The sequence below is a fragment of the Chroicocephalus ridibundus genome, chromosome 1, assembly GCF_963924245.1.
Source record: "Chroicocephalus ridibundus chromosome 1, bChrRid1.1, whole genome shotgun sequence".
Taxonomy (NCBI): domain Eukaryota; kingdom Metazoa; phylum Chordata; class Aves; order Charadriiformes; family Laridae; genus Chroicocephalus; species Chroicocephalus ridibundus.
In genome coordinates, this window is record NC_086284.1 from 106,887,171 (window position 1) to 106,914,483 (window position 27,313).

General features: G+C 42.4%; 1 protein-coding gene across 2 annotated transcripts in view; it reads right to left on the reverse strand.

Moving 5' to 3' along the window:
• The window catches only part of JAM2 (junctional adhesion molecule 2), a 37,673-nt gene extending 10,925 nt beyond the window's left edge, over positions 1-26,748 (reverse strand). Inside the window, exons 1-2 of one of the 2 annotated variants that reach the window (XM_063347260.1) lie at positions 26,339-26,748; positions 2,511-2,576 (exon numbers count right to left, since the gene is read on the reverse strand). In XM_063347260.1, coding sequence (XP_063203330.1) covers positions 2,511-2,576; positions 26,339-26,738 — 466 coding nt within the window. In that variant the 5' untranslated portion in view covers positions 26,739-26,748. Of the gene's footprint in view, positions 1-2,510; positions 2,577-11,608; positions 11,628-26,338 lie in introns of those variants that run through there. The other variant, XM_063347268.1, reaches the window with a different exon arrangement.
• Positions 26,749-27,313: the final 565 nt, after the last annotated feature.

A 27,313-nucleotide genomic window follows, 5' to 3' on the forward strand; every position in this document is an offset into this window, starting at 1 on the left:
AGTGTTTCGGTAGTTCCATTCTCCATGCAACAGCATGCTGAAATATCTCTATACATTTTTTCCTAGTAAATAACTCTTAAGTCAAGGTATTAATAAGAATTGTTGGGAAACAACATTAGAAGAAAGAATACAACCACACATCTGACTACCTCTGAATCTATTAATAAAGTTAAGTTTAGTATCTCCCAGAAACTTCTGTAGGAGAAACAAACACAATATTGATCTTGCCACCTTTAGGCTGCTCATCTTCCAACGTAGGACAGAGTATCAAAGATCAAAAGCCTTTATAGTTTTGGCAATGCCTGTCTAGCTTTCAGGAGACAAACATCCACTGCTCAATCGTACAGTCAATCTGCCTTAACCAGCACCCTTGTTCCCACTCTCAGCAAACAAGGCTGAAGGGCAATTAAGAGCTACCGATACATCTACCCACTCACCCTTTAGAGTCTGATTTCCCAGGTCTGTTCTGTAGAAAAACAAAAAGCTTTCAAGGGGCCAGACTGGTAGCCTTGGTGATGTCTCACAGGGGAAAAAAATGTCCAGACTTGAAAGAAAAATTGAGGCAGGAGGGCATTCTTTGCCAGAAACATGTTACACACGCACTGGCCGCTTCGAAAAACATGCTGTGCACTCAGGAAGCCTGAGGTTCCTGACTTCAGGTTGAGTGGATGGGTGGAGGCTTCCTGAATCTTAAGATTTGCTAAAGTTTCCTTTCCATTTTGTTTTTGTATCCTTCTAACAAAGAAAAACCATCATTCAAGCTCAGCTTGCTTTTGCTACTGACCTTGTGACAGTTGGCTGATCTCATGAGCTGGTCTATATTAGCTGACACAGAGACAGCTCAGCTGAAGTGATCTCAGCTGAACAAGTCACCTCCATCTTGAATGCGCTGCCCCTTTCTTGCATGCTACCTTTTTTGTTTCAGAAAAGCTAGCATTGATGCCCTCCCACTAATCTTACTCTGAGGAAGAGAATGACATGGAAGAAAAGGAGTGCACCCAGAACAGAGACAACATAATAAAACTCTCCTTCATCATAGTTTCCCTCTCCTGCTTTTTCCCATACTAACAGAGTCAGTGAAAAGTATTTTCCAGAACAGGTCTACTTGACTTGCATTAAGGTAGGCCCACAGCATGCTGTGCATCAACAAAGGCTCTGCCAGGCCTGGAAGAACCTTCCGGGATTTTGGAGCAGCCTGAACAATGTTTAATTTGTATTTACATCTGCTCTGGAGGCTATAATTTCATTATAGAATCATGGAATATCTCAAGTTGGAAGGGATCCATAAGGACGATCGAGTCCAACTCCCTGTTCCTCGTGGGACTACCTAAAACTAAAACATATGACTACCAGTGTTGTCCAGATACTCCTTGAATGCTGACAGGCTTGGTGCTGTGACCACTTCCCTGGGCAGCCCGTTCCAGCGACAGACCACCCTCCCATACAGTAGTAGGAGTTGGAGTATAAAAGAAAAATGCATTTCAGGTCAGTGGCATTCAGCTGAACAGCTAGGCCTACCAGCCCCTGCCATTCCCTTAGTGCTACTACACAAAAAAAAACTCGGCATGGCATCTGAGCTACGTTGAGCTGATCTCACTCTATCATACAAATAACAACAGAAAAATGCAAGCCGTATATCATATAAAGAGACAGAACCTTATCAAGCTTTAATATTACCTGAAGAGCTTCTCTCCCCCTGCCTGTCCAGAGCTCTAAATGTATTAAGGTTTTCTTCCCCCAAAGTGACAAAAATTCTTCACAGGAGCCCAAATGACAGCTTTAGAGACCTCTAAAACATTTGATTATTACCTCAAACAGATGAATAAAGCCTAAAGCTCAGCAAACAGTTCTTTCAATTCCCACCTCTCTCCTTTCCAACCAAATGCAAAGAAAAAACAAACAAAAACCCACACATAAACCACAAAACTCACATACACACTACTAGAACCCCTTTATCATTTACCCAGCAAACATCAGGTTTTCCTCCCTGCCTCCTTAACTTCTCTAGGACATTATTAGAAGTCATTTGCCATTTTACATATGACATATACATATATAAATATCCACTATAGTTACTGACAATTAAAAGTAGCCACTCAGTTACAGTTACTGACAATTAGCTGACTTACAGTTGTTCTTTCTCTAGTCCCTCACTTTTCGGTCTTTTAAGACAAGTCATTTTCCTTTCTATCAGTTCCCATCATTGTGGGTGGAAGGAAACCAAGGCAAAAGTTACAGAGTGAGCTACCAGGACTGACAAACAAGTCATAGAATCACAGAACAGGTGAGGTTGAAAAGGCCCTCTGGGGAGCATCTAGTCCAACCCAACATCAAGTAAGAGAACAAAATGAGGACAAGACCAAGATTACACAAAAAGTCAATTGAGATAGTAGGAGCAGGACCCCTCAGAAAAGAGGGATACAGTCTGAACAGCTGCACAGCTTCTGTATACGCAGTTTGCATGTATTGTGTATATATTAAAAATAATCACAGCAATACCCATACTGTACCCTTAAACTCCTCTGCTTTTACGTTTTTGTTATCTGTTTCAATGGAAATTCCAGACACTTTACGATCTGCAAGGGGAGAGAAAAAAAAGACAATTCAGCAATAAACACTTGTAATTTCATATGCGCTTCAGCATCTACAAGCAATATTTTCAAGGCCTCCTTACAGTGCACAGATCAGACACTGTCTACTAGAGAGAGCACAGGACTAAGAGCTAGATCAGGGCTGGCCATGTGGGTGGCCTTGAACAATTCCTCTTTTCTTCTCTGTGCCCTGGCACCTGTAAAAAAATAGTAATATTTCTCTTTTACAATAGCATGATAATATTTACATGTGAGAAGTTCTATATAAACAGTAGGCATTGTTTTATACCAGGGTAATGTCTCAGTCTGTTTCTAATTGAGGAGACTTGTATTAATCCATAAGTGTATTTTCCATTGTATTCCTACTACAAGGCAGGCACATTTACTGAAGAATACCATGTATAGCTTCTACAGGGTAAAACAACATGTGCAGTAATTGGCAGTTACCCTAAATTCTTGTTGAAATGAGACAGAAAACTGTAGTCAACATTTCTATAGTTTTATATCAAAGAGAGAAAAAAACCCCATACATTCTTGGATATCTCTTGTATTGGGAATACTGAAATTTCAGAAACAACAAATGAAATAACCACTAGCCCCCCACCCAGCTCCCTCCTCCCCCACTGCATGTCACTATACATTCTCTCTTAAGAGTAGAAAAGGACTCCACCATGTTCCCTCACGATTCAGAAGCATTCCTGCAAGGCCTACAAATCAGTCCCAGTTATTCTGATTACTCCACGGCAGGCTACAAATGTACCAAGTGCTTAAGATTGGCTAAATACAGTTCTTTACACAGGTTTATGTTAACTTTTTTTCTTCTTTCCAAAAACATCTAAAGTTCCCTTGTGTTTAGGACCAGTTTTGAAGACAGCATGGACACTCCTAATGCAGTCCGTTGTCTCCATCTGCATCAGCCAACTCAACAATTGCTACAGACAGTATGAATGAGAACGGAGCCCTTATCATCAATAACATCTGGAAACATAGCTTGTTTAAGAGAATAATGTTCTTTTGACTGATAGAAACTAGTCTTGCTTTACTCCTTTTAGTCTAACCCTGCTGTTTATCTCTCTCACACACACAGACCTCCTTTGTTCATCCCCAAGAATTAATAGGGGCTCTAATGGGGGAAGAGTCACACACAACCTAGCAGATGGATATCCAGTCTTGATCTGAAGACATGAACAGATCAAGAATCTTTTGCTTCTTATTGTTTTCTTTTGACAATCGTTACCTCTGTTGAAGCGTGTGCCTCATTTCTCACTTGAGTGAGTCCATTTGGGTTTTCAGCTATGGGTTCTCAACGTGGTTCTGGTGTGGGTAGGGTTAATTTTCACAAGGAGCTGGGACACAGCTGGATTGACTGACCCAAATAGGTATTTGTGGTACATTAATGGTGTTTCGTATATAATAGAATTGTGGGGGTTGGAAGGGAGTTTGCAGATCATCTAGTCCAACCCCCTGAGCCAAAGCAGGTTCACCTAGAGCAAGCTGGACAGAAATGCATCCAGGCAGGTTCTGAGTACCTCCAGAGAAGACAACTCCACAGCTCCTCTGGGCAGCTTGTTCCAGTGCTCTGTCACCCTCAAAGTAAAGTTTTTCCTCATGTTGAGATGGAATTTCCTGTGTTCCAGCTTGTGTCCATTGCCCCTTGTCCTGTCGACAGGCTCCACTGAGAAGAGCCTGACCCCATTCTCTTGACACCCATTCTTTAGATGTTTAGAAGCACTGATAAGATTCCCTTAGTATTCCTCTATCAGTAATATTGTTGCTTTCCTCTTTCCTTTGCTGTTCTGTTAAACTGCCTTTATGTCAACTCACAAGTTTTGCCTTTTCCTTCTGATTCTACCTCCATTATGCTGTTGGTGGTGGGGAGTGAGTGAAAGACCGTATGGTTCTTTTTTGCCAGGTGGGGGTAAACCACAACAGTTCTCACTGCTCTGAGTTCGCACCTTCTTTGTATGAAGGTACGATCATAGAATGTGCTAGGTTGGAAGGGACCTTTAAAGGTCATCTAGTCCAACCCCCCTGCAATAAGCAGGGACATCTTCAACTAGATCAGGTTGCCCAGAGGCCCTGTCCAACCTGACCTTGAACGTTTCCAGGGATGGTGCATCTAGCATCTCTCTGGGCAACCTGTTCCAGTGTTTCACCATGCTCAATGTAAAAATTTCTTCCTTATATCCAGACTAAGTCTTCCCTCTTTTCGTTTAAAGCCATTACCCCTTCTCCTATTGCAACAGGCCCCACTAAAAAAATTGTGCCTATCTTTCTTGTAGGCCCCCTTTAAGTACTGAAAGGCTGCTATAAGGTCCCCCCAGAGCCTTCTCTTCTCCAGGATGAACAAACCCAACTCTCTCAGCCTGTCTTCACAGGAGAGGTGTTCCATCCCTTTGATCATTTTTGTTGCCCTCCTCTGGACTCACTCGAACAGTTCCATGGTTTTCCTGTGCCAAGGGCTCCAGAGCTGGACACAATACTCCAGGTGGCGTCTCACGAGAGCAGAGGGGCAGAATCACCTCCCTTGACCTGCTGGCCAGGCTTCTTTTGATGTAGCCCAGGATATGGTTGGGTTTCTGGGCTGCAAGCGCACATTTACAGCTCATGTCCAGCTTTTCATCCAGCAGCTCCCTCCAAGTCCTTCTCAGCAGGCCTGGTCTCAAGCCCTTTATCCCATAGCCTGTATTGATATTGGTGGTTGCCCCAATCCATGTGCAGGACCTTGCACTTCGCCTTGTTGAACTTCATGAGGCTCACAGGGGCTCACCTCTCAAGCTTGTCCAGGTCCCTCTGGATGGCACTCCATCCCTCAGGCATATCAACTGCACCACTCAGCTTGGTGTAGTCAGCAAACTTGCTGAGGGTGCACTCGATCCCTCTGTTTGTGTCACTGATGAAGGTATTAAACAGTACCGATCCCATACACCATCATGGTTTTCTTCTCAATTGAAGACCATTCTTTATCGTTCAAGTCTGGCACTACAGAGTGAATTCTCCACCCAAACTCTTCCTACAGCCCTTTCCTTCTGTAATTTTCTAGGGGTTTTTTTTCAGCATCCTTTAAAAATACAGATTGTGGTTCTATCGGTATCTGTAAGCATTGCCTCTGAGTCATGGAGCAACAGTAAGAATAGGTAATTGAGTTCCCAGCACTGTAGCAAAAGTTCAGTTACTCTTTCACTGTATCCTATTGTGGTGGGTTGACCTTGGCCAGCTGCCAGACGCCCACCCAGCCACCCTCTCACTTCCCCTCCTCAACATGACAGGGGAGAAAATAAAGTTAAAAAGCTCGTGTGTCAAGAGAAAGACAGAGACTTCACTTGGCAAAGCTGTGCCCTGCGGGGGGTGGGTTAGAGCCAGCTGAAACCATCTGTGTCCGGCTCGGGGCAGCCCTGGCCGCTCACCACAGAAGCCGCCCAGCCTGGGCACCCCCGACAGCCCGGCCGGGGCACCCACATGCCATACTCCTGTATTGCTCTTCAAAGCTGCTCCTTTCTAGATCTCTCACCATCCCCTTCCAAATGCATGTCCAACATTTCTTATTTCTAAGAGAAACATATGTTCACATGCGCACATTACCAAAAGATCCAAGTTTGTGTGCAACTATCCTGTCCTTAATATGTTTTGATCTTACCATCATGTTTGCATTACCCCAAAATAGTTACAGCAGAAGTTTATAATATGAAAATAAATAAAAAGTGAAGACATCAATTCCAGCCATGCCATTTACGTACCCTTAAAGTACTGAAATAGCAAAAAATATTTGCATTACAAATAGCACTTGGAAATTTTTTCCACCCCATCAAGAAAGGAAACTTTCCTGTTGGACTTTAAAAAAAGAAATGAAAAACAAAAAATGCCCCCCCGACACACCCCATTGAAACCAGAGGAGGGAACCACCTCTCCAGTGCCTCCCAAAATTACTGTTACTTCTGCATGTCTACATCAAGCCCATCTCCTCAGTTTTGTCTAAGCTTGGTCTAGAATAAAGCCTGAAGTCATTAAGTCATTTTCCTTTTAACCGATTAAGCCCTATTTAGATTTACAGAAAAAAAACTAGCTTTTGACTTTTACCCAAACCATGTTGTTTCTAGAGCAGTAACACCACCACTCCTTTTTATCCTATATGCCAATAGATGAGAAATCAGGTTTATCTATTGAAATAACATATTCCTTCATATGTTCATGATAGGGAGGAGCATTTTGTTCTGAGGCTCTGACAGCAGCTAACACTTAGGTAGGGAGCATTTCTAGGGCTCCAATGTGTGGGCAGAGCCATTTATAAGTGACACACCAACCTTCTCTGTCTGGACACAAAGCAGCTCAAATACACGCAATTTACCACTGTATTACATTCACTGTTTCATAGACCTAGAAACTTCACTCCTCTTTAATAGAGATGTCAGGTAGCCCACTGTCACAGTCTAAGTATTGTAGCTTCTAGCTTATGGATAAGAAAACGTTATGACTTTTGGGGCAGGATCATGGTACTTCTCACTATGCAAGTCATCATGGAATTACTTTGCGTACTTTGTTTTGGGAGCTTACAATTGGACAAAGTCTCTATATTTCCTGTTGCATCAAGGGATTTATAGAATACATGAAGATCCAATTATGCAATGCAGTAAGTATAAGATACATCAGAAAAGATAAAGAACTTCAACATACACACAGCATTCCTCCTCACACACACAAACCACACATGTACATGCCCCTCTTCAAGAAGCATCAGAGTCCAAACAGTAGCTTAAGAGATAGCTGTTGTAGAGATAGCTGACCAAATTAAAACCATTATATATTCTGATCAAGCAGAAAGACAAGAGACCTCTTCAAAGCTAGAGCATCTCTTTCTTAAATTGTCTTTTTAGAAATGCCTCCAACAACTACTCAGAAACTTAGTTCTAAGCTTTGGATTTTAATTCACCATATAAAGATCAATAGTGAAAACATGACATATTACTGTACTAGTAAACTTTTTGTTCACCTTTTATACAGACTGAAAAAATAGCCCTGCTCTTTCGTGCCAATAACTCCATTTGTTTAGAAGTAAATCCCAAAAATACACACTTTCCATTTGATAACCACGCACACAGCTGTAAACTGAAACAACTAGCTGGAGGAATCATTAAGGAAAAGCATATTAGTCAAACCAAATCAAAGGAAACAGTGTGCCTGGAGGAAGTTACATGAGAACAGAATCAAAACAAAGTTATAAGTACAAGAGAAAAGGCAGTCTTGTGGTATTTTGCCAAGTTCTAAAGAGCAGGTGGTTTAGAGCAAAGCTTAACAAAGGATTTCAGAGGACACTGTAAGTTTAGGAAGTCTGATGTTCCAAGAATAAAGTGATAATGAAGACAGTTCTCCCACTGAACCTAAAAGAGAAGAGGAAACCAGACATCCGTTTGGTGTTAGCACCCTTCAGACACACAACCGCCCCAGGATAAACCATTGGTGATGTGCTTAGATGCTGATACAGACTTCTCAGCTATGTAACTACCTACCATGAGGTACTCAAGTGATACCCAGCGTTTAAACACTCATGTCTGTTTTGTCTCTCCTGTTGCCACATTTTTTTTCCTAAGAGAACTAGTCCACAGATTACATAGTCCATAAATGGGGAGGAGGGAGGAGAAGCTATCTAGCTATCTACCTTTGGAGAGATTTAGTTGTGCATAACCTTAAAAAAAAAAAAAAAAAGACTAAGTCCCATTCTTCTTAGTAGTCTAAGATGTGGCTACGACAACCGAAAGGCTACCAACCCTGCTCACAGTGGCATTGGCAGGCTTGACTATGTTAACTCTGACAGTTAACAGCCAGCAGCCGGGGCTCAGATCCACCACTCTTCCCAGCCACGTTGCTGTCAGCAGTCCGTGTTTAAGCAGCCTTCATCCTCCATCAGTTCTGCTTGGTGAATGCTAAATTCCAGCAAACATGCTGGAGAGAGATGGGGAGTATTCACAGCCTCTGCAGGAGTCTCCTGTGTTGGACTGAGTCCTTAAATGATCTCCAAAATTGGCAATTTAGGCACCAGAACATAGCTGGAAATAACTGGAGTAAACCCAGCTTCATTAAGTAAACATAACATAAACGTGGCATTAAGACTTCAAATTTTAGACAAGGGCTAGAAGAAATCATCCTGCATCATGGGCAAAAAAAAGGAAAAAGAAGCTCAACTTCAGACTTTCAGTTATCTTGAGTTACAAAATTTCTTGAATCTTAAAGATTAATAATAGAACAGGATTTACTTTGGGCAGAGTTTATCCGATTTACAAAAAAATCAACCCTGCATACCTTCAGCCAGAGAAAACAAATAAGGGAGTAGCCTGAAGGAGGGGTCTGCAGGGTGGGAATAATAAACCCATCTAAGCCCAGATGGGGAGAGCAAATCTGTATTTTAATAGGCGTGGTGCGACTGCATAAAGGGTAGTAATCCAAGAGAGAAGGCGCATTTTCTGGCTGAACAGCTAAAGGGGTGTAAAACACAAAAGGAACTTAAAAGAGTTTCTCAGCCACCCCTCCACTTATATGGCAGCTGTCAGCAGCACTTCTGTCATGTTTTGGAAACTGCTGGATTTAAACACTCAAGCAAGTTTTGGTTGTTCAGACCCCAGAGATGCTGCAACTCTCTGAGACCTGGTGGTAACACATACAGCTCTTAAGAGTAGCTTAACACGCTGTGAAATACACAGCAAGGTTTCCAACACTTTTACTGGCTAATGAGGACCTAGACCTTGCAGATGTTCTTAATCAAGGAAGGAAACCTAGGGATCCTACACTATTTATACACGTGCTATCCCTACATCAGTGGAAAATGAGAAAAGTTTTTCTAGCAGCTTGAAGAAACTGCCTTTAACAAAGAAGTTAAGTTTTTAATCCTTACAACTATAAAGAAAACTGTTCCTTGATATGAGCAGATGCAGTGCTGGTTTCCTGGCACTACAAAGAAGCTGTTCTAGGGTATCTGTGCTGGTAGTGTTTCAGGCGTCAAGGAAAAAAAAATACGGCTAGTTATTTTAACTCCTTAGACAGTACTAGAAATGCAATGTCTTGGTCTTGACTCCTGGGAATGACAGAGATACAGCAGAAGAAGCAAGCTTTTAGATACTCAGAAGATTCAAAGAATAGGAGGATGCAAGGAATGAAAGCTCACTGGCAGAGTTACACAGCTTAACTTCTATGTTATAGGCAGTGCCTTCTCCATAAAGAGATTTATTAATAACCTCATGAAAAGCCCTGTAATGAACTGCAGTTTACACGTACAGACACCTGCTAGCTTTCCCTCCCCTCTTTTTATACAAGCCTTCCCCTTTTATTCTTGGAGAAATGGGCTAGGTTTTTAGAGCAAGGGAAGAGCTGGGGCAGTGGGAAGAAAACAGCTAAATCCAATATTTGGTTTGGCTTCTTTTTTGGAAGAGCAGCTATTACAAAATTAAAATTCCATCTCTACAGCTGAGTATCTGATACACACAAAATTGACCTTCCCCCCACACCCGGTGAAACCAAAAAAATTTTCACCAAACCCAAAGGCATTTTTGCCCCTTCCAGCCCAGGCTCAGAGCCATGCACAATGGAGTAATCCTCCGCTCTGTTTGCTCTCCTGAGCAGAGCTATATTTTTGAAGCTAATAACAAGGCTAGCATCCAGATGGTAGGTCAATGAGATATCTAACACACACATATTAAGTGTCTTGCTGGGAAGTCAGCAGATACTTTTTTTTCACCTTTTTTTATTAAAAGATCCCAAATTAAGAGCAGTTGTCAAGTTTAAAAAAAAAAGAATTAAAAATAATCAAAATAATCTACAGATACTCAAGACAAAGCAGTCAAGTTTTAAGGTATCCCACCTGCAAGACCTCTATTGCAACAAAGCAAGGTGTCACCTACCTGAAGGTGTACTTCATGGTGGCTCCTCCAAACAGGAAAACTTGACAAGTAACAGGTTGTTTCAGGGAAAAAAACCCCACCAAAACACAAAACAAAACCAAAAAACAAACCACAACCCAAAAACTTAGGCTAAAGTGACAGTGTTTAAATGCCCAAGCTGATCATGTTCAAATAGTTTTTCTGGGATTTATTACGTATTACATATCCAGAGGCCTACAGCCTAATGCAAAAATATGCTATTTTATTTAGATGTATCATAAAAATAAAAACAATCCTTCACAGTCATCTGTTACAGAGAGTAGGTTTTAATCAGCTTCAGTAACTCTTCCTTCATAATGGAAGTCACATGAGAAACAGAATGCAGAATTGCATTTTCATTCAGCCAGGAGTTATTTAAACAGGGGAAGAGAAACTTTGCCAGAAAGTGACTAAAAGCAGGATTTCTACCTGTTGGTATTGGATAATCTGAGGAGCTCTCAGTCTCACAGGGGAAAGAAGTTCTTGTGTTAAAGGCCTCAACTACAGAGCAGACCAGCAAAGAGGTTTTCATTTACAATGCCTACCTAAAAATGAGTTAATCCTCGGCTTTGGGTGTACTGTTTAGTGCAATCTGGAAGGCTAGCACACCAGCTGATGGTGCCTTTATTCTTAACTTTCAAATTAAGCAAAAAAAAAACCAAACCTGAAAGTAACAGTAGTAAGAGACTGAAGTTGTCAGAGCCAATTATCTAAAGTTATCAGTAGTAGTCCTAAGAGTTTAAGACCATGGTAATGATTCATTTCAGAGCAGAGCCCCAAGGACAGTTGGCCCTGGAAACACAAAACTGGAAGCGCTTGTGGAGGAGAAAGTAGGGAATAAAAGTCAAGTAGCACGGGACAAGAAAGGAAGAGATTATTTAGGTCAGCCTTTCTGAAGAAACCGTGAACGCCAGAACTCAACAATTCCAGATAAACTGAGCAGCCTCCCAAGAGCTTTCAGCGGTCCCAACGCTGAAAGATTACTGCATGAGATGGTGTGGGAAATTCTGGGAAAAGATAAATTTATAATTAATTTTTATGTAATTAATAATCAAAATGTGAAATGCAATTCCCTTCAAAGTTTGTTTTTCCCCCTCCTCTTTTTCTACTCACACAGAAGAAAGGAACGGTTTGAATTCACAGCTTGCAAAGGTTCAGTGTAGCATGGAGTTTATCCCAACAGAAAGACAATCCAGAAAGCATACACTATTAACCAAATAAATATTTATAGCTCGCACTTTTATGAGACCCCAAACTCCGCTACTCCTCTTGTCTCCATGGCAATTCAGAGGGAGCTTCTGAAAACGGGGGATGGGGTTTTAAACTACTCAGGCTCCCACAGAAAAGAAAAAAAAAAAAAAAAGCCTATTTTCCAGCCCTCTCCCAGTCCTGCTCGACATTGGTTTCCACGGCAACTCAGCAGCAGCTCAAAGACAGCTTGTAAATGCAGCGCAAGCCTGGAGCTGCTTCAGCCGTTGCTCATTTTAAGATGCATCGGGATGCGGGCGGCTTGTGTCTGGTACCGTCGCGTGTTCAAAAGACTGCGCGGACGGGCCACGGGAGCAGCAGCCCCTGGCTGCTGCCGAGCCGCCCACCTCATACCACACGCTCCGGCAGCTCTCGGAAGAAACACATCTCTAGCGGTGCGACTAGGGGTAACGATTCAGCGAAAGGCAGGCCTGCGCAAACACCTAGAAGAACTGTCGCAGAATGGTTAAATTAAAACAAATGAGTAAGTTAAAGCAAAGCTAGGTACCCAGTGCAAACTAGCACGTTCCTCTGAAGTCAAGAGTACTCGCCTGATTTACATCAGCCGTAAAATCAGCCCTGAAACGCAAGAGAGTTGGGCAACTAGAAGAAACAAGCAACACCCCACTACCCGCCCCCCCCCTCAAAACCCACACAACCACTCTGGCCCACAATTCGAGGTAAAGATCTCTGAAGTCTCCTACAACACTTAAGTGACTTTTGCTGGAATTGCCGAGCAATTGGAAAAGGATAAACACTTTCTAGAAGTCCGTCGTTTATATACCTACAAATACTTACGTACAAATACACATTACTTATCTAAAAAACCCTGAAAACAAATTTAGTTTACTTTCCAACTGTGCCAACCAGCATAAATTACAACTCCAGTAAACACCATATGAAACTGGAGTCCCTGCTCGTTCAGAACCAGTGAAGTAATTCAGTCGCTCTCAATGTAGGATCGTATTTCCAGATGCTACAATTTTAAATCGTTCTAAGTAAATACACTGTTATAATGAAGAAATGTCTCTTCCCATAGTTAGTCTTATTCATTTAAGCTGGAATCTAATTTCCTGTGCATCCTCAGTCCTTTCTTGAGTTTAGAGCAGTTTTTCCCCAGTAGGTCTTCTCAACCCCTTTGTTATTAATCTCAGCATTTCTACAAAGCTCTTTCACTGCAGAGGATGAGTACATATGAATCTGTATTAAGTTCCAGCTTCTAAAGGTATAGGAACAGTTAACTAACCAGAATTGTGCACTGCAGACAGTAGCAGGTAGGATAGCTAATTTGACCAACTACACCCAAATGTCCCATTTTCAGCAAAATGTAATAATCGAAGCCAAGTCAGTGTTGTCACCTTATGTCCCCCACTGAAAGGGACGATACATCTGAAACACATTAATTTAAAAAGAAACCGTTCTCTCTGAAGCAAACATTGACCTAGAATATACCTCTATACTAACATGCAATGGATGTAAGAATAACTCTTTGTGGTGAGTTTTTAAAAAGGGCTTTACACGGGCTTTCTCCCATTCAATTTTTGCTGACTTTGGGACATACTCTGATGTCATTCTAGCTAGCATGTCCATAAAAAAAAAAAAGTCAGAGTCTTTCCAAAAACAGTAGGATGCTCTTTAAATACAAATACTCAGCAAGAGCATTGTGCAATGCTTTGTGAATTTGGGATTTCTGAGGAGATGTTTCCAATAACTGGGGGTGGGAGTGGTGTTTTCACTTGAACACATTTCACTCAAACCGTGATTTTTAAGACTGCATCTTATTAATGATAAACAGCACTGAACTTCACGTTTTAACTTTTTTTTCCTCCAGACGAGATTCTTTGCTAATATGAGCTGGGAACATGATGACCACTTCTCTGCTGGCCAAAAGGATTTGGTGAACCCTCCCTAATAATCCAAATGCAATTGCCAAATTAGCTCATCCCATTTTCATTCACACATGGTCTCTTACACTGCCAAGTCTGCTCAATTGTCTGTTCCTGCCAGAAGCAGCTAACAGTCAGGTTTGATGACTATTACTTTCAATCAACATCGTAGTTTACAGTACAAATGTATAACTTTAGCCTTAATTCTACAGGCCTTTAATAGATAATTTAGTTCTTTAATATAAAATTTTATAGAAGCACCTTCTGGCACATTTGAACAAGACTGAAGCCACTCCTTCAATTCAGTTACGGCTGATACATATCAAGAGGAGCTAGAACAAACAGAAGATGTTTTGCATGCTTAAAGGAGAAGGTTGATTAGAAGAAATCCTCCGGAAGGTAGAGCTAGGAACAATAGGTCACAGTATAATAGGTGCCAAGTTTTCCTTAAAGGGGATGAAGACGGTAAAAACAAAACCAAACCACTAGAGCCTTCATCACATTAAAAGCTACCCAAGCAAAACAACATATGGGTATTCAGATTAGAAAACATTAGAAGAACAACACTGGAAAGTTACACAGGAAACGGGTATAAACATAATAAAGTAACTCTGTGCTTTTTTTGTTTATTTTTAAATCAAGCAGAAATGTTAACTTGGTAATCACCACAGCTTTTCAACAGAAGAGATGTAGTAGGAGCCACATCCTCAAGAATATTTGGGTAAGGTTCGCTAATGAAGCACTCTGCTGCTTTGCGTCAGAAGAAGGGAAAGCTCAGTGTGTGACCTAACATTCACAATTCACTGGTTTGTTGCTTCACGTAATAGGATTTGATGATCTTGTTACTTAAACTAAGAAAGTACCAGCTGTTTCACTCACACAAAAATGAAACAAAAAAGATGTCAGCAATTCTGTAATGCTGTAAAACTACAACAGAAAAATAACCCAGGAGACAGAATGATTTGTATGGAAGACAAATAATCTTGTCAGAATTAACTAGTCAATCTAGTCACATTCAGAGACAGAAATAGTACCAGGAACGTGTAGACCTGGGAATTTTTATATATATTTTTTTTAAAGCAATTAGATTTTTTAAATTTTCTTTTTATTAGAATAAGCCATACCTGATTAAGGATTCAGCCCCTTGGGTCACTACCTCCTCAAATGCAATTTAATGCTTAAAAGTCTGGTGGTTAAAGTGGCTATATCTGTGATAGTCTACAGAGCATGTAAGATATTATATCACCAAAACACACATGCTACATTTCTAGAATACTACTTAGAGTCAATAGATTAACACAGTTCATGAAACCGTGACTCCAGATAGGCATATATACTGTTTGAAACTACTGTTTTCCCACATGCTTTGCCTACTTCTGCCCATATTCCCTTTATAACCAACTACTCATGAGATACTGATGCTCTAGAAACTTGTGTCACGCTATTATTGCTTAAACTGAAGTTTCCTTTAGAAATAAGACTAAATAATACCACTTTAAAGGTCCTTGTGCTCCTTCAACTGAGGTCAATTAATTTCAGTTTAAGGATCCCTTTTTGAGAAAGATGACTGAAGAACAGGCCAAGGACTATACTGGCAAACAGCAGCATAAGCATTGTGATCACATGGAACCCAAACACAAAATGAGGTCTTCGGAGTTCAGCTCTAAATTCACAGAACAATATATTTTTGTAAGAGGAGGATCAGCGCACATTTATGTAGTTATTCCCACTGTTGTTGCAGGGCTGGGCCTCTTGCAGTGAGCCTGGATGGTACAGAGCTAGCATCAGCAGAGCTATGAGTGGTCAAGAAATCAAACAAGATGCCTTGTTGAATAATAGATTGCTACCAGTATTTCTCTTCTAAGAGGAACTCATCCCCAACTAAGTAAGAGTTCAACAATTCTGCTGAATGCACCTTTGTAAAATAAGCCCATAAGCTTTTATGATTTATGAGTGCCAGGTATTGTTTTAGGGCAGATAAGGAACAGGTTCCTTACAAGAAAAAATTAATTACTTTCACAGGAAAGAGTATCCACTTCAGAGTTTACAGATATGGAACTCTTCACAGCCAAGTCTACACATATCTTCTACTTAAACGGTTTTATTTCTTAACTAAACCACTTGCCTCATTTAGCCATAGGACTTTCCTTGGATACTATCTGTCCATCCAGCACGTTTCCCATCCCAAGACAGAGGCAGCTAAAAAACATGGACTGTCTACCCTTCAGTCACCACAACTGACAACCTAAAATAATCAGATTTCATACCACATTTTTACATATAAGATTTCGGCAGGGCTCCATAAAGTTATAATACTGTAGCATATAGGTACAGGATTGCAGCCTTAACAGCAACATGACACTGTAGATGATTTTTCTAGTTCTCAGAGATTAGTCCCACCCCACAACTGAAGGTGTTTAAGTTACTAACATATCTATATTTGACAGACTATTTTAAATAGTATGCCTGCAAACAGTGTTACTAGGACTCCAGTCAACTTTTTTATGTACATATTGGACACACAAGCTACACTGTTAGTTCTATTGATATTCTCTCTAGCTATGATTTGTCCCTCTCTTTCTCTTTGTATTCATGCAATGTGAGCTAATTCAGCTTCAAAAGAAGGGCAAATTCCTCCTTACCCCCTTCCAATATTTCGTTAACTGCTTGTAACATCTAATTTCTGCTGGAATCCATACGTACAGCATCACTTCATTAACAAACAGCAACTCTGTTCCTTGCCCATCATGTCCTACCTCCAAGCTGCTCTTTTGCTTTGGGGGTGGGGGGAGTATGCACTGTTGTATACAATCCACCGTTAAAGATGCCATAAGAGACAAGCTCAACTTTGCCCCCTCCCCACCAAAAAAATTAGTTGAAGTTAAATCCAGTTGTGTTCAGAGTTTATCAAATGCTAGGCGGATCCTAAATACTGACTTATTCCCAGCTTTCTAAAGTGAAGTGTTAAACAACCTTTTGGGTTTAGTAGATTTTGTTATATATATATTCTATTCTTTTAGGTCTTATTATTTTACTAGAAGGCAAAGTATCTGCCTCAAAGGTTTATGAGTTTTTTACTTGTTGGACTGAAGACAGGCTTAAAAAGGTAAGAAAAAAAAAACAAACCCTTCTGTGCAGTTTTGGTGTTCTGAAGAAAAATATTCTGCACCTGAAAGTCTGTACATATAAGAACTGGCCACCCCTCTCCTCCTTCTCTGTTTACATAGCTTTCAAAAGCTTTGAATAAACTTTAAATAAGTTTAAATGCTTATAAAGAGACATCGCTCCATTCTTCTCTCACAAAAATCAGTGCATTCTCCCAACAGCTATTTATGTTAGAAAGCCACTGCACTCTTTGGCAACTGGGCAAAACCTTTGTAGCACTGCTTCCCCTCCCCTCTCCCCCCTAAAAAAAAAGGGGGCTAAGAATTTGAACACAGCTGGAAAGCGAACAGCAACTGTGTGTGGATTGTTACAGTCTTGAGGACTCAGCTAGAGATTCAACTAGAACATGAATAAAATAAGTAACAGAGTATGCAGTGACAGGGGAAAAGTAGAGCTGAAAACAAATTTTTTAGTTAGTCTCTCTACATATGGCGCTGATTCCCTGTTGTTAAACAGCTTCCCCAGATGACTTTCATCCACTAGAACATTATTTATTGAAAGGTTCCAAGGACGAGTGCTATAAGTACATTAACTTCTGGAAGTACCCCGAGCCATCATTTCAACAACACTTACGCTGAACACGTACTAAGAAAAGAATCACATTTACTTCTTACGACTTTACGATATTCCAGAAGACTTCCGTATCACTTGATTCAAATAGCACTAGTTGACATCCAGGACGTAGGTCTTATTTAGAAAAGGAAAAAAATAAAAATAAAGCAATTGATTTTCAAACTGAATTATGTAAAGGCCTCTTAGACTGTATGGCAAGTAGCAAACCCATACACTAATGCAGTCCAAAGGGTCGCTTCTTGATGTCTAAGCATACTTCCACTATGGATGCGTTTGCTTACTTCTCTTCCCCTCCTCTCCCAGGCACCAAGTTTGATGTTACCAGTCAATTTGGAGTGTCCGAATTTGTTTTACTAGTCACTCCAATACTACAATACCATCATTAAAAAAAAGTCTTCTGAGCCTTTACTAGCACCTGGCTGTCCCAACCCTCCCTCTTTTACATTTTCAGGTGCTGTATTGTTCTATTGCAATATAGAAATATTGATTTTCCTTTGAGGAGCCTCTCAAATGATCATGACATTCTTGTGTCTCAGTGAATCACATTACACCAGGGAGGACCATTACGTTGGTGAACAGAAGGCAACGGCAGCATTCATTGCAAGATACAAAGAATACTGAAATACTGAGTAAAACCAAAAACATTTACCTTTCAAATAAAAATATTTACTGACATTTAAATGGAAAGCTACTAAGTCTTTTCAGAGGATAAAGACCTTTTCTGCACAAACTCTTCCAACATATAAGCATTTTTAGTGATCTTTTAATTGGATTTTATATGGTCATTAAAGGAGAATGAAAGGGAAAAAAAAAAGAGACACACACACTGGGGGGATGGACAGACACAAAAAAACCCCACGCACACCAACAAACCAACAACACAACAAAAGAACTCAACCCATCAACATTTATCACATATTTTTGTTTCTGAACAGTGCTAAGCAGGTACCAGTGATGTCTTCCTAGGATATTCTACTACTTTGGTTTTAGAGATAATCCTCCTCTATTTAATTATTCCTACAGTTAAGAGTTGCAAACATCTGAAACAAGCTGGAGTTGTTTATGTGCAGTATAAGTTGCTGATTAGTTATCATCTTCTACATCTCAAGCAACGGGATGTATGCATTTGTACGTTAGAAGTTACTAAAACTTATATCCTTTTCCAAATCTTGACATAGAACACCTCAATTGGCAGGACATCACGTTAAAATTTAATTCAGCAGCAGCATTTAAAGAGTCTTCAGTCACGTCACATTTATTACAGAAAGCATATATTTCTGTTTAGAATTAACTTGCTCAACTTAAGAGTTAACTTAATTCATGCAAACACCTTTCATACAGCATGGGTCAGCTAAGTGCTTTATTCTCAGCAGGGCCTGACTTTTCTTCAGTCTACATTTTAAAAAAAGCAAGCTCAACACCAGTCAACCAGACCCGGTAAAGCTCCGTAGCATGAAAAAGGGGGGCTCAGAACGCCCCAGCCAACGCCACTGAGCAATGCCTCAAGCCAGAACTGCAGGGGCTCCCAGCCAGCAGCGCTCCACGGGTCTCGGCACACCAAAGCCCACGCTCCCATCCCCAGCCACTGTGCCCTCTCAGATTTTTCTGTATTTACACAGGGAAGCAGCCTCCCCAAACACAGAAGTACAGCCCTTTGTTATTAACTACAGCCTGCTTTATTCCCAGTCTCAAAGTGCTCACTGCCACCAGTTTGAATGGTGTAAAAGCTGCACCAAAGCCCTGACACACTCCCACAAATCCCAGTCAACCTGGCAGTACGGTACAGAAAACAAGAGCCACAAACAACAAACCAGGAATTTAAGACAAAATTTCTCACCTTTGTGGTTGACTAGGGGTAGAAAAATCAATTTAGGTGTCCCAACAGTCAAAGGGCAAAGAACCAATATTTACTTTTTAAGACCATTTTATAGAAACGAGAAGGGTACTAGAGCACAAAAGCTAAGTATAATATGCACCTAAACACACCTATGCATTCTACAGATATAATTCCAGATAATGTGTTTTTACTCATTTTTGCCAGTACAGTTGCGAGAAGGCTTCAGTTATGAACCAGGGCCTCCCAGAGATAAGTACTGTCTGTACATTCAAGTGCTAAACTGCTGTCTCAACTCACATAATACGTATTCAAACTCCGGTTTTCTGCATATCGTTTCCTCATATGTTTACAAGTATGCCAAGCACAAGCACCTCTCCAACTCTAAACCAGCTCTAGCCAACATACACAACGTCATGACTTAGCACACCACTCCCAAGAGCATCTCCCAATTTATTTCTGCAGGCTGATACACAATACATAATCATTTTGGTTTCTTTATTATGTTAATTTGAGGAAAAGTCACTCAAAAATGCGTGTTCCATCATTACCTCCAAGAACTGTGCTAGCAGTTTGTGATCAGCAAATATAGCCCCTATTAGTAATATTATCTGGTACCAAAACAACCCTATAATACATTGCTTTCTGCGATAATACATCTTGTTTCCCTTGGTGTCTGACCCAGTAGTTTGGATAGGCTTGAGAGCATTTTCAACCCTTAAGAAGTTAATCCAAACAAAGGCTCTGTAAATATATCTATTGAAACTTCATACCTGTAGGGTCTGTTCTTTGCAGCTCAAGTCTGACCATTTCTTACTTTTTCAAACAGCCAGGATCAAACTGTAGCTGTTTCAATGCAAGTTTGACCTTCTCATCTCCTATGGAAAACTGCTAAGTTTTGAACTTGTAAAAAGCAAGCATTCGAAAAGGCTTATTACCAGATTCTCCCATCATGTTTTCCCCTGTAAATAACCTTTGAGAGAAATTGGGTACCTGCTTTAATTCCTATTAACCAGGAGGGGTTGCAGACTTACTAGTGGTCCAACAACTACTGCTGTTGTATTACTTGCTGCTGTTCAGAAATGGCTGCTTTCCCCTTCTTCCTTTTCCAAGAGCTCCTTCACCTCCCAGTGTGTGTTAGAAACTGACAAGTGAACAGGACCAGATGTTCAGCTGCCAAGTTCACCTTCTGCCTGGCTTAAGAAGTTTTATATAATAAGCATTCAAGTGCTCAATGATATACTGTGAGCACAGAGGTGACAGAACTCATTGGAGACCTCCAGAAAAAGAGTGGCTTTGGAAATACAGGTGAGCACAAACACTGGCAACCCTCCAAATGCTCCTCCAGCCTCACTTGCTGTCTCATTCTTTGAAATGCATATTCATTTCCCAAAAAACCCCCACCGTATTTAGATGAAGGAAACAAATCATTTGTCTTGATTACAAGACACCATAATATTTTCTTTAAGCTTCCTGTGGTGGAATTACAGCACAATCACGTACAACATTTTGAGAAAGATGTGACAGGCTTTTCTGCAGAAGTGTTTCGTTAAAACTGAGAGTTCTTTGAAAAGTACCTGGGATGGGAAAAGACACAGCAGAAAGTAACAAAGCTAGCTTTACAAAGTTCGGGGGGGAGGAAGGTGACCTAAACAAAATAGAATTAATGACTGGTAAATGAATTGCCTTTCAGCTTCCACATAACGTGTCCCTCAGTTTCCATTAAAATGCTTACCCCATGGTAAATTAGCCACTAAACTAGAAAGTAAGAACTTGTAAACCATCTATTTCCCCACATCTATGCAATAGTGCAACAAAGTTATTATGCTGGAGAAAAAACCCCAACCAACCAACCAAGGAAAACCAGCAATAAGATAGTTCATTGGGTACATCCACAGAGACACTATTTTAAGCAATTTTTTTTTTTTTTTTTAATATTGTTGTATAACTTCAAGGGAACCCTAATTTAGCCATTCCATATGGCCCTGGCAAATAGTCTGCAATGACAAGTACAAATGTCTACCTTGTGCTTCAATTGTTTTGATATACAGGACATTTATATTGCAATGCAGCCATTTCTGGCTGTGTGAACTTTTCTTAGTAATCTTCCTTTACGTAAGCATTTACTCTGGAGTCACCTCTAGCACTGCTAAGAGAAAGTACGACACTAAGACTTTCTTCGAGAACAGTATTCCTAAAAGGGATCGCCAGCTGCTGGGAACCAGCGATGAACAGACTGTCTTCAGAAGTGCTCCAACAGGAAGATGACATTTTGAGTGTTGATGGAATCTAAGTAGATCATGCCATATGTAAACTTTAAAATCCCAGTTTCAGAACTAAAATACTAGTTGTTCCTGCCCCTCCAAAAGCACTGACAAGTGAAGTCAAAGGTGAAGTCAAAGTTCAGCTACTTGCGAGTTCTTGCCTAGTCATCTGTGATGCCATCAGCCAGTTTCTGCAGCAGAACCTGGCAGCTGCTGTGTTACTGCCAAAACAGCCTGCAGTAGGAAAAATAGGTATAATACAGGAAACAATTGCAAAAATATCTTTGTGTTAATTCAGTTAAATAGCCAGTGAGAAGACCTCATCCTGGCTCAATTAGATCTGCTAATCACAGAGGTAGTTTTAACTCTCATTATTGCTGCCAGATGCCCTATAGTATTCACAGTTACCAGCAATGCATGTCCTATGACACAAACAAAGAATTGTTGCAACGTTAAAGCTGAGAAAACAGGACCTCAGAGGCCAAATGACAGCAAAAGCAAGCCTTCCACTTGCATACATCCACCTTAAACAGAAGAAAACAAGAGGTATTGTGACTGTCTTGATGTCAGATTTCCAGGTATGTTTCCTGTCGCCTGTATGCAGTGAGGGAAGACAGTGACCCTCATTTTTTTTTTCTTTTGCATATCCAGTAGCAGCCTGCAGGTCCAGTAACCTGAACTAAGGATACTGCAGGGCCAGCCAGGGACCAGCCCTCTCTGCCTCCTCTCTGCCAGGGAGAGAAAGGAGAGAGGCAAAGCCCTTATCACAAAATAGCCTTGCTACTGGGTGAGTCCTCTCAGATGAAGATTCCTTTCCAAGCAGCGTGCATAAGTTTAAGGCAAAGAGCGTGACTGATCAAATGCAGTAAAGGCCATGATTTCTGAGAGACATACCAATAACTCACACACAAAACTTCTTCTGAGCCTTAACCAAGACAGTGAAACTGAGACCCCACCTGGAGTACTGCACCCAGCTCTGGAGCCCTCAGCACAGGAAAAACATGGACCTGTTGGAGCAGGTCCAGAGGACAACGACAAAGATGATCACAGGGATGGAACACCTCTCCTATGAGGACAGATTGCAAGAGTTGTGGTTGTTCATCCTGGAGAAGAGGAGGCTCTGGGGAGACCTTATCCTGGGCTGCATTAAAAGAAGTGTGGCCAGCAGGCCGAGGAAGGTGATTCTCCCCCTCTATTCTGCTCTTTTAAGACCCCATCTGGAGTACTGCATCCAGTTCTGGGGCCCCCAGCATAAGAAGGACATGGACCTGTTGGATTGGGTCCAGAGGGGAGCAACAAAAATGATCAGAGGGTTGGAACACCTCTCCTGTGAGGAAAAACTGGGAGATTCGGGGTTATTCAGTCTGGAAAATAGAAGGCTTGTTGCAACCTTTCAATACTTAAAAGGGGCCTAAAAGAAAGATGGGGACAAACTTTTTAGCAGGGCAAGGGGTTATAGCTCTAAACTAAAAGAGGGAAGATTTAGGATAGATATACGGAAGAAATTTTTTACATTGAGCATGGTGAAACACTGGAACAGGTTGCCCAGAGAGATGGTAGATGCGCCATCCCTGGAAACATTTAAGGTCAGGTTGGAAGAGGCTCTGAGCAACCTGATCTAGTTGAAGATGTCCATGCTCATTGCAGGGGGGTGGGACTAGATGACCTTTAAAGGCCCCTTCCAACCCAAACTATTCTATGACTCTATAAGCTAGAAAGGAGCACGTCTCCCTTTTAAAGACAGGGATGTCTTCCAACCAAGTTCTCAATTTTTATCCATTTCAGAAGCATTCTGGTATCTTGTGCAGTGTCACCACAGTCATAAACAAAAAAAGTTAGGCTGAACATTATTAAAAAACATTGCATTTCTGTAGTTAATTATCATTTGTTTCTTTATATTTAAGAAGTTTACCATTATCTCACAGCCTATATTATGTTGTCTAAGAGTCTGTGCAGGTTTGTAGACCACTGGCAGTCCACAGCAAGGAAACACTGCTTCTCAACTAAAACAGCAATAGATCTTCTTTGATGTCTCTTCCCCGCACTCCCTCTCCAAAAAATAGATAGTCTGGTTTATAGTATTCTGTTGTAAAGATATTACTAGAGAAGTATGCAGTCTTACAAATTTAAGAAGTCCCATCTCACTTGAATATGGACTCACATTTAGAAACCAGAGTAAGTCCCTACCAAGTTAACCCAGCAAACAGAGAGGGTTCAACAGAAGAATCAACAGGTTGACAATATTCTCAATGTTGAATACATCACATATAATCAGGAAAGCATCATTTAAAGACTGTCAATTCCTACAGCCAATGTAGTTATGCTTTATGGTTTCTTGTCAGGGGGCAAGCCATAAAAGGCTTTTTTGGCCTTGAACCTCTGTATCTGGCTGAAAGATTCCTGAATACTAAGGAGGTGTTTGTTTTAAAGCCAAAACCAAACAAAAACCCACATACTCACCTTACTTATTGCTCAAACTACCCCTGTGAGCTCTGTCAAATGTTTATGTAAGACTACTATTTATTGCCCCTGCATTGTCCTCAAGCAGACACATTGTACTGGATTTGCCCCCAGCATCACCAGCTTCAGTTTAATTTCTACTGCACACTAATGCAAGAAAAAAAATCACACCTAGAAGTTTCACAAAAAGTCCAGTTCATCAGTACGTACTATCTCCTCCAGAGTAGCCATGATGATTAATAACAACCATTTTCGTACATTTTCTGACTGTCGTGCCAGCAGGGCTCACAAGTCTTGCTCTGTGGCACCTTTTAAAACTTTCCAGATAACATCAATTTCAGGAGATCATGCTGACAGAGAATGTGATTGAAGATCTCCAAGTCCCTTACTTTCCTCTAAATTGAAGATGAAAAGAGAGGCTTTAACTCAGAGAAACTACTGTTCCTGTGGGTCATTTGTTTTTCCTAGTAAGTTCTCACTGAAAAGCAATCCAAACCTCATCTACCTCACCACTGTTATGCTAACATCCGTTCACCAACAGCTCTTAACTTCTGCAGCTAAACTACCACGCAAGTTCTCTAGACCTACTCCACAACATAACGTTTGCGCGCTTCAGGTATCAACCACTACTTTCTTGTCCTCATTGCTTTCAGCCCATTCCCCACTATCTCCATGGCACACTAGGCCCCAGTCCTACGTAAGAGACCACTCAGCCCATACGTCATCTGACTTGGGCGCCAGTATTCCTCAGTCTCATTGTTCATGTGAACATATTCCAGCCACAGGAGCAGCAGCAGACTCCCGATTGCCTGGATTTCCTCTGGCTCACACAAACAATCAGCATTTGCACACCCACCTACAGTCACTTTCTTCATGCCACGACTTCTTATCAGCACCTTGCTGGTAAACTTTCTCCCCACCTGGTGTTTCTTGGTAATTGGGACAGGAAGAGGAAAAAAAAAATGCAAGTCTGACAACAATGCAGGCACCAGACTTTGATCTAGCTGTACTGCTTGCAAACCAGCTTCTATCATTTCCTCACTGGTCAGAGCCAGTGCTGCTGGCCGACACAACTAACCAGAAAGCTGAGCAGCCTCAAAACACTGAAACCTGTCACTAAAAAAAACCATAGCAGCCTCATCTGCTCAGATATATCCATGCAATTAGCAACAATTGAAGAAAAAAAAAAATCAAAGAAATAATTTTTATCATTATTTACTATATGGAAAAGAAAGTCTGTGCTAGCTGCCCGACTAACAGCCCAACATTTCCATAAGGTCTTGTAAAAGCAAAGAGAGGGGAAAAGGAAAACCACCACCAAACCAAAGACCTAACAGCCACACACCACTTCAAGTCTCTCCTTGACGGGACTCATCCCTCCTCTGCAAAAAAGGAGTTTCCACAAAGACAAGATTCTGTTAGGTGCGAAGGAATGAAAGGTAAACTACAAAACATAGCCAGCATCAGCACTGTGGATGTCCCCCATCCACAGTGGACTAAGAACCCATTCCAGGCTGATCTCAGGCTGTTGCTCCATTGCAAGACTACGCTACATAACTCTTTTCAGAACACTATTTCCATGTACAGCCTCCTTCCTTAGAATACCAGCAAGACACAAGAAGCATACAACAGGAGCACAGTAAGATGTGATCTGAAAGTGACAGCCTTATCACACGACTGGCACTGTTAGCACTGTATATTAATTCACTGCTTCTTCACAGGTATGTGGCCCCACGATCTGTTTTTTTTTTTTTTTTTCTTATTTGCAGGTACTTTCTGGGTGCAGCAGCTTTTGCCAACTTATTTTAATATTGCCCTCGCTTTTGTTTTTAAGGAGTTAGACAATAGGACTATACAAACACTGGAAACATAAGCCTGTTCTGGAGCTGCAGCATCCAGTGCTGACAACAGAAAACACACTCTCACTTGCTGCTTCATCCCGTAAAGGCTATCAGAAAAAGCAGAGTACGCAGCCCGCATCCTGAAGTTCGCATCACTGCGGAGAGCCGCCGCCTTGCGCTGAAACAGGCCCGGCTGAAACAGGTCACATCTGTGTGACACCACCAGACACATGGAAACCATCAGGGCGCAGCGCTGCCCCGGCCCCGCCGCGGGACGCCGCCGCTTTTCTTGCCTTCTTGGCGAGGCGACTTGGCTCCAGGGGCGAGGGAGGGGACAGGCCGACCCCCCGCCGCTCCCTTCCCCTCGCCCCGGAGCTGCCCGCCGGCTCCCCGGGACCCCGGGCAGCGCCGCCGCGGGGGCGGGCGCGGCTCTCGGCGGCCGGGCGCCCCGGGGCCGAGACTTTCCCCCTTCCGCGCACACTCACACTTCGGGGGGACGGTCCCCCCCGCGACCGGGGCGTTGCCGGAGGGAGCGGTACCCCCCACACCGGCGATGGGACGCGGGCACTTACAGCTCAGGACCCCCAAGTAACCGAGGAGCAGCAGGCGGAGGCTGCGGCTCGCCATCTTCCCGGCGACGGCCGCTCCCCACCGGCGGCAGCGGCTAATAAGCGGCCGTGCGACGCCGGCGGCGGGGCGTGGGGCGCGGCCGGAGCGGGGGGCGGCCCGGCACGGCCTCGCCTCGGCCCGGAGGAACCGGGGGGGTGGCGCCGGGGCTGCCCGGGGAGCGGCCACCGAGCAGGTGCGGCGGCCGGGGCGCAGCCCGCTGGGCTCTGGCTCTACCTCCGCCCCGGCAGAACCCCCCCTCTGCCACCGCTGCCCCAAAACTTTTAACGTGTCGGAGGAGGCTCCTCCCCGCCCCGCACCGGCTGCGGGGGAGCCGCGGCACCTCCGCGCCAGCTCCGGGCGCATCGCCCTTCACCTCCTCCTCTTCCTCCTTCTTCCTCCTCCTCCTCCTGGCCATGGGGCCAGCGCGGAGCCCCCGCGCATCCCGGGGCCGTCCTGTGCTGCATTCAGCAGCTCTTCCCTCCGAATTACTTGTATTTATAAATCGCGAGGTCTTCGTAAGCTCAAGGACATTTGTTGCAACAGAATAAACTTTTCGTTACGAAGAGCTTAAACCTCTCAGAGAAGCCCGTAGTCCCTGTTGTGGTACGTTTCCCGAAAGCAAAGCCAGACGGTGGGTGGAAGTAGGAATTTACAGGGTGAAATCACGGAACAAACCCGTGGATGTGGCGGGCGCGAAGGGAGCGGGGTGAGGATGGGGCGGGCGCTGCCGGGGGCCGCAGCGGCTCCTTGTGCCGGAGAAAACCCCACCGACCGCGGGGCACCTCCGTTATCCAGCAGATGATGGGTGCTACACGGCGACCTTCCAAGCCTTTTCCCTTTTTTATTAATAGTTTATACCGGTCCAGGAGATTCTTGATTAAATATACAGGAGGTGTAATGGCCCTTTAAATTTATGAATCGAGGAAAATTACTCATTG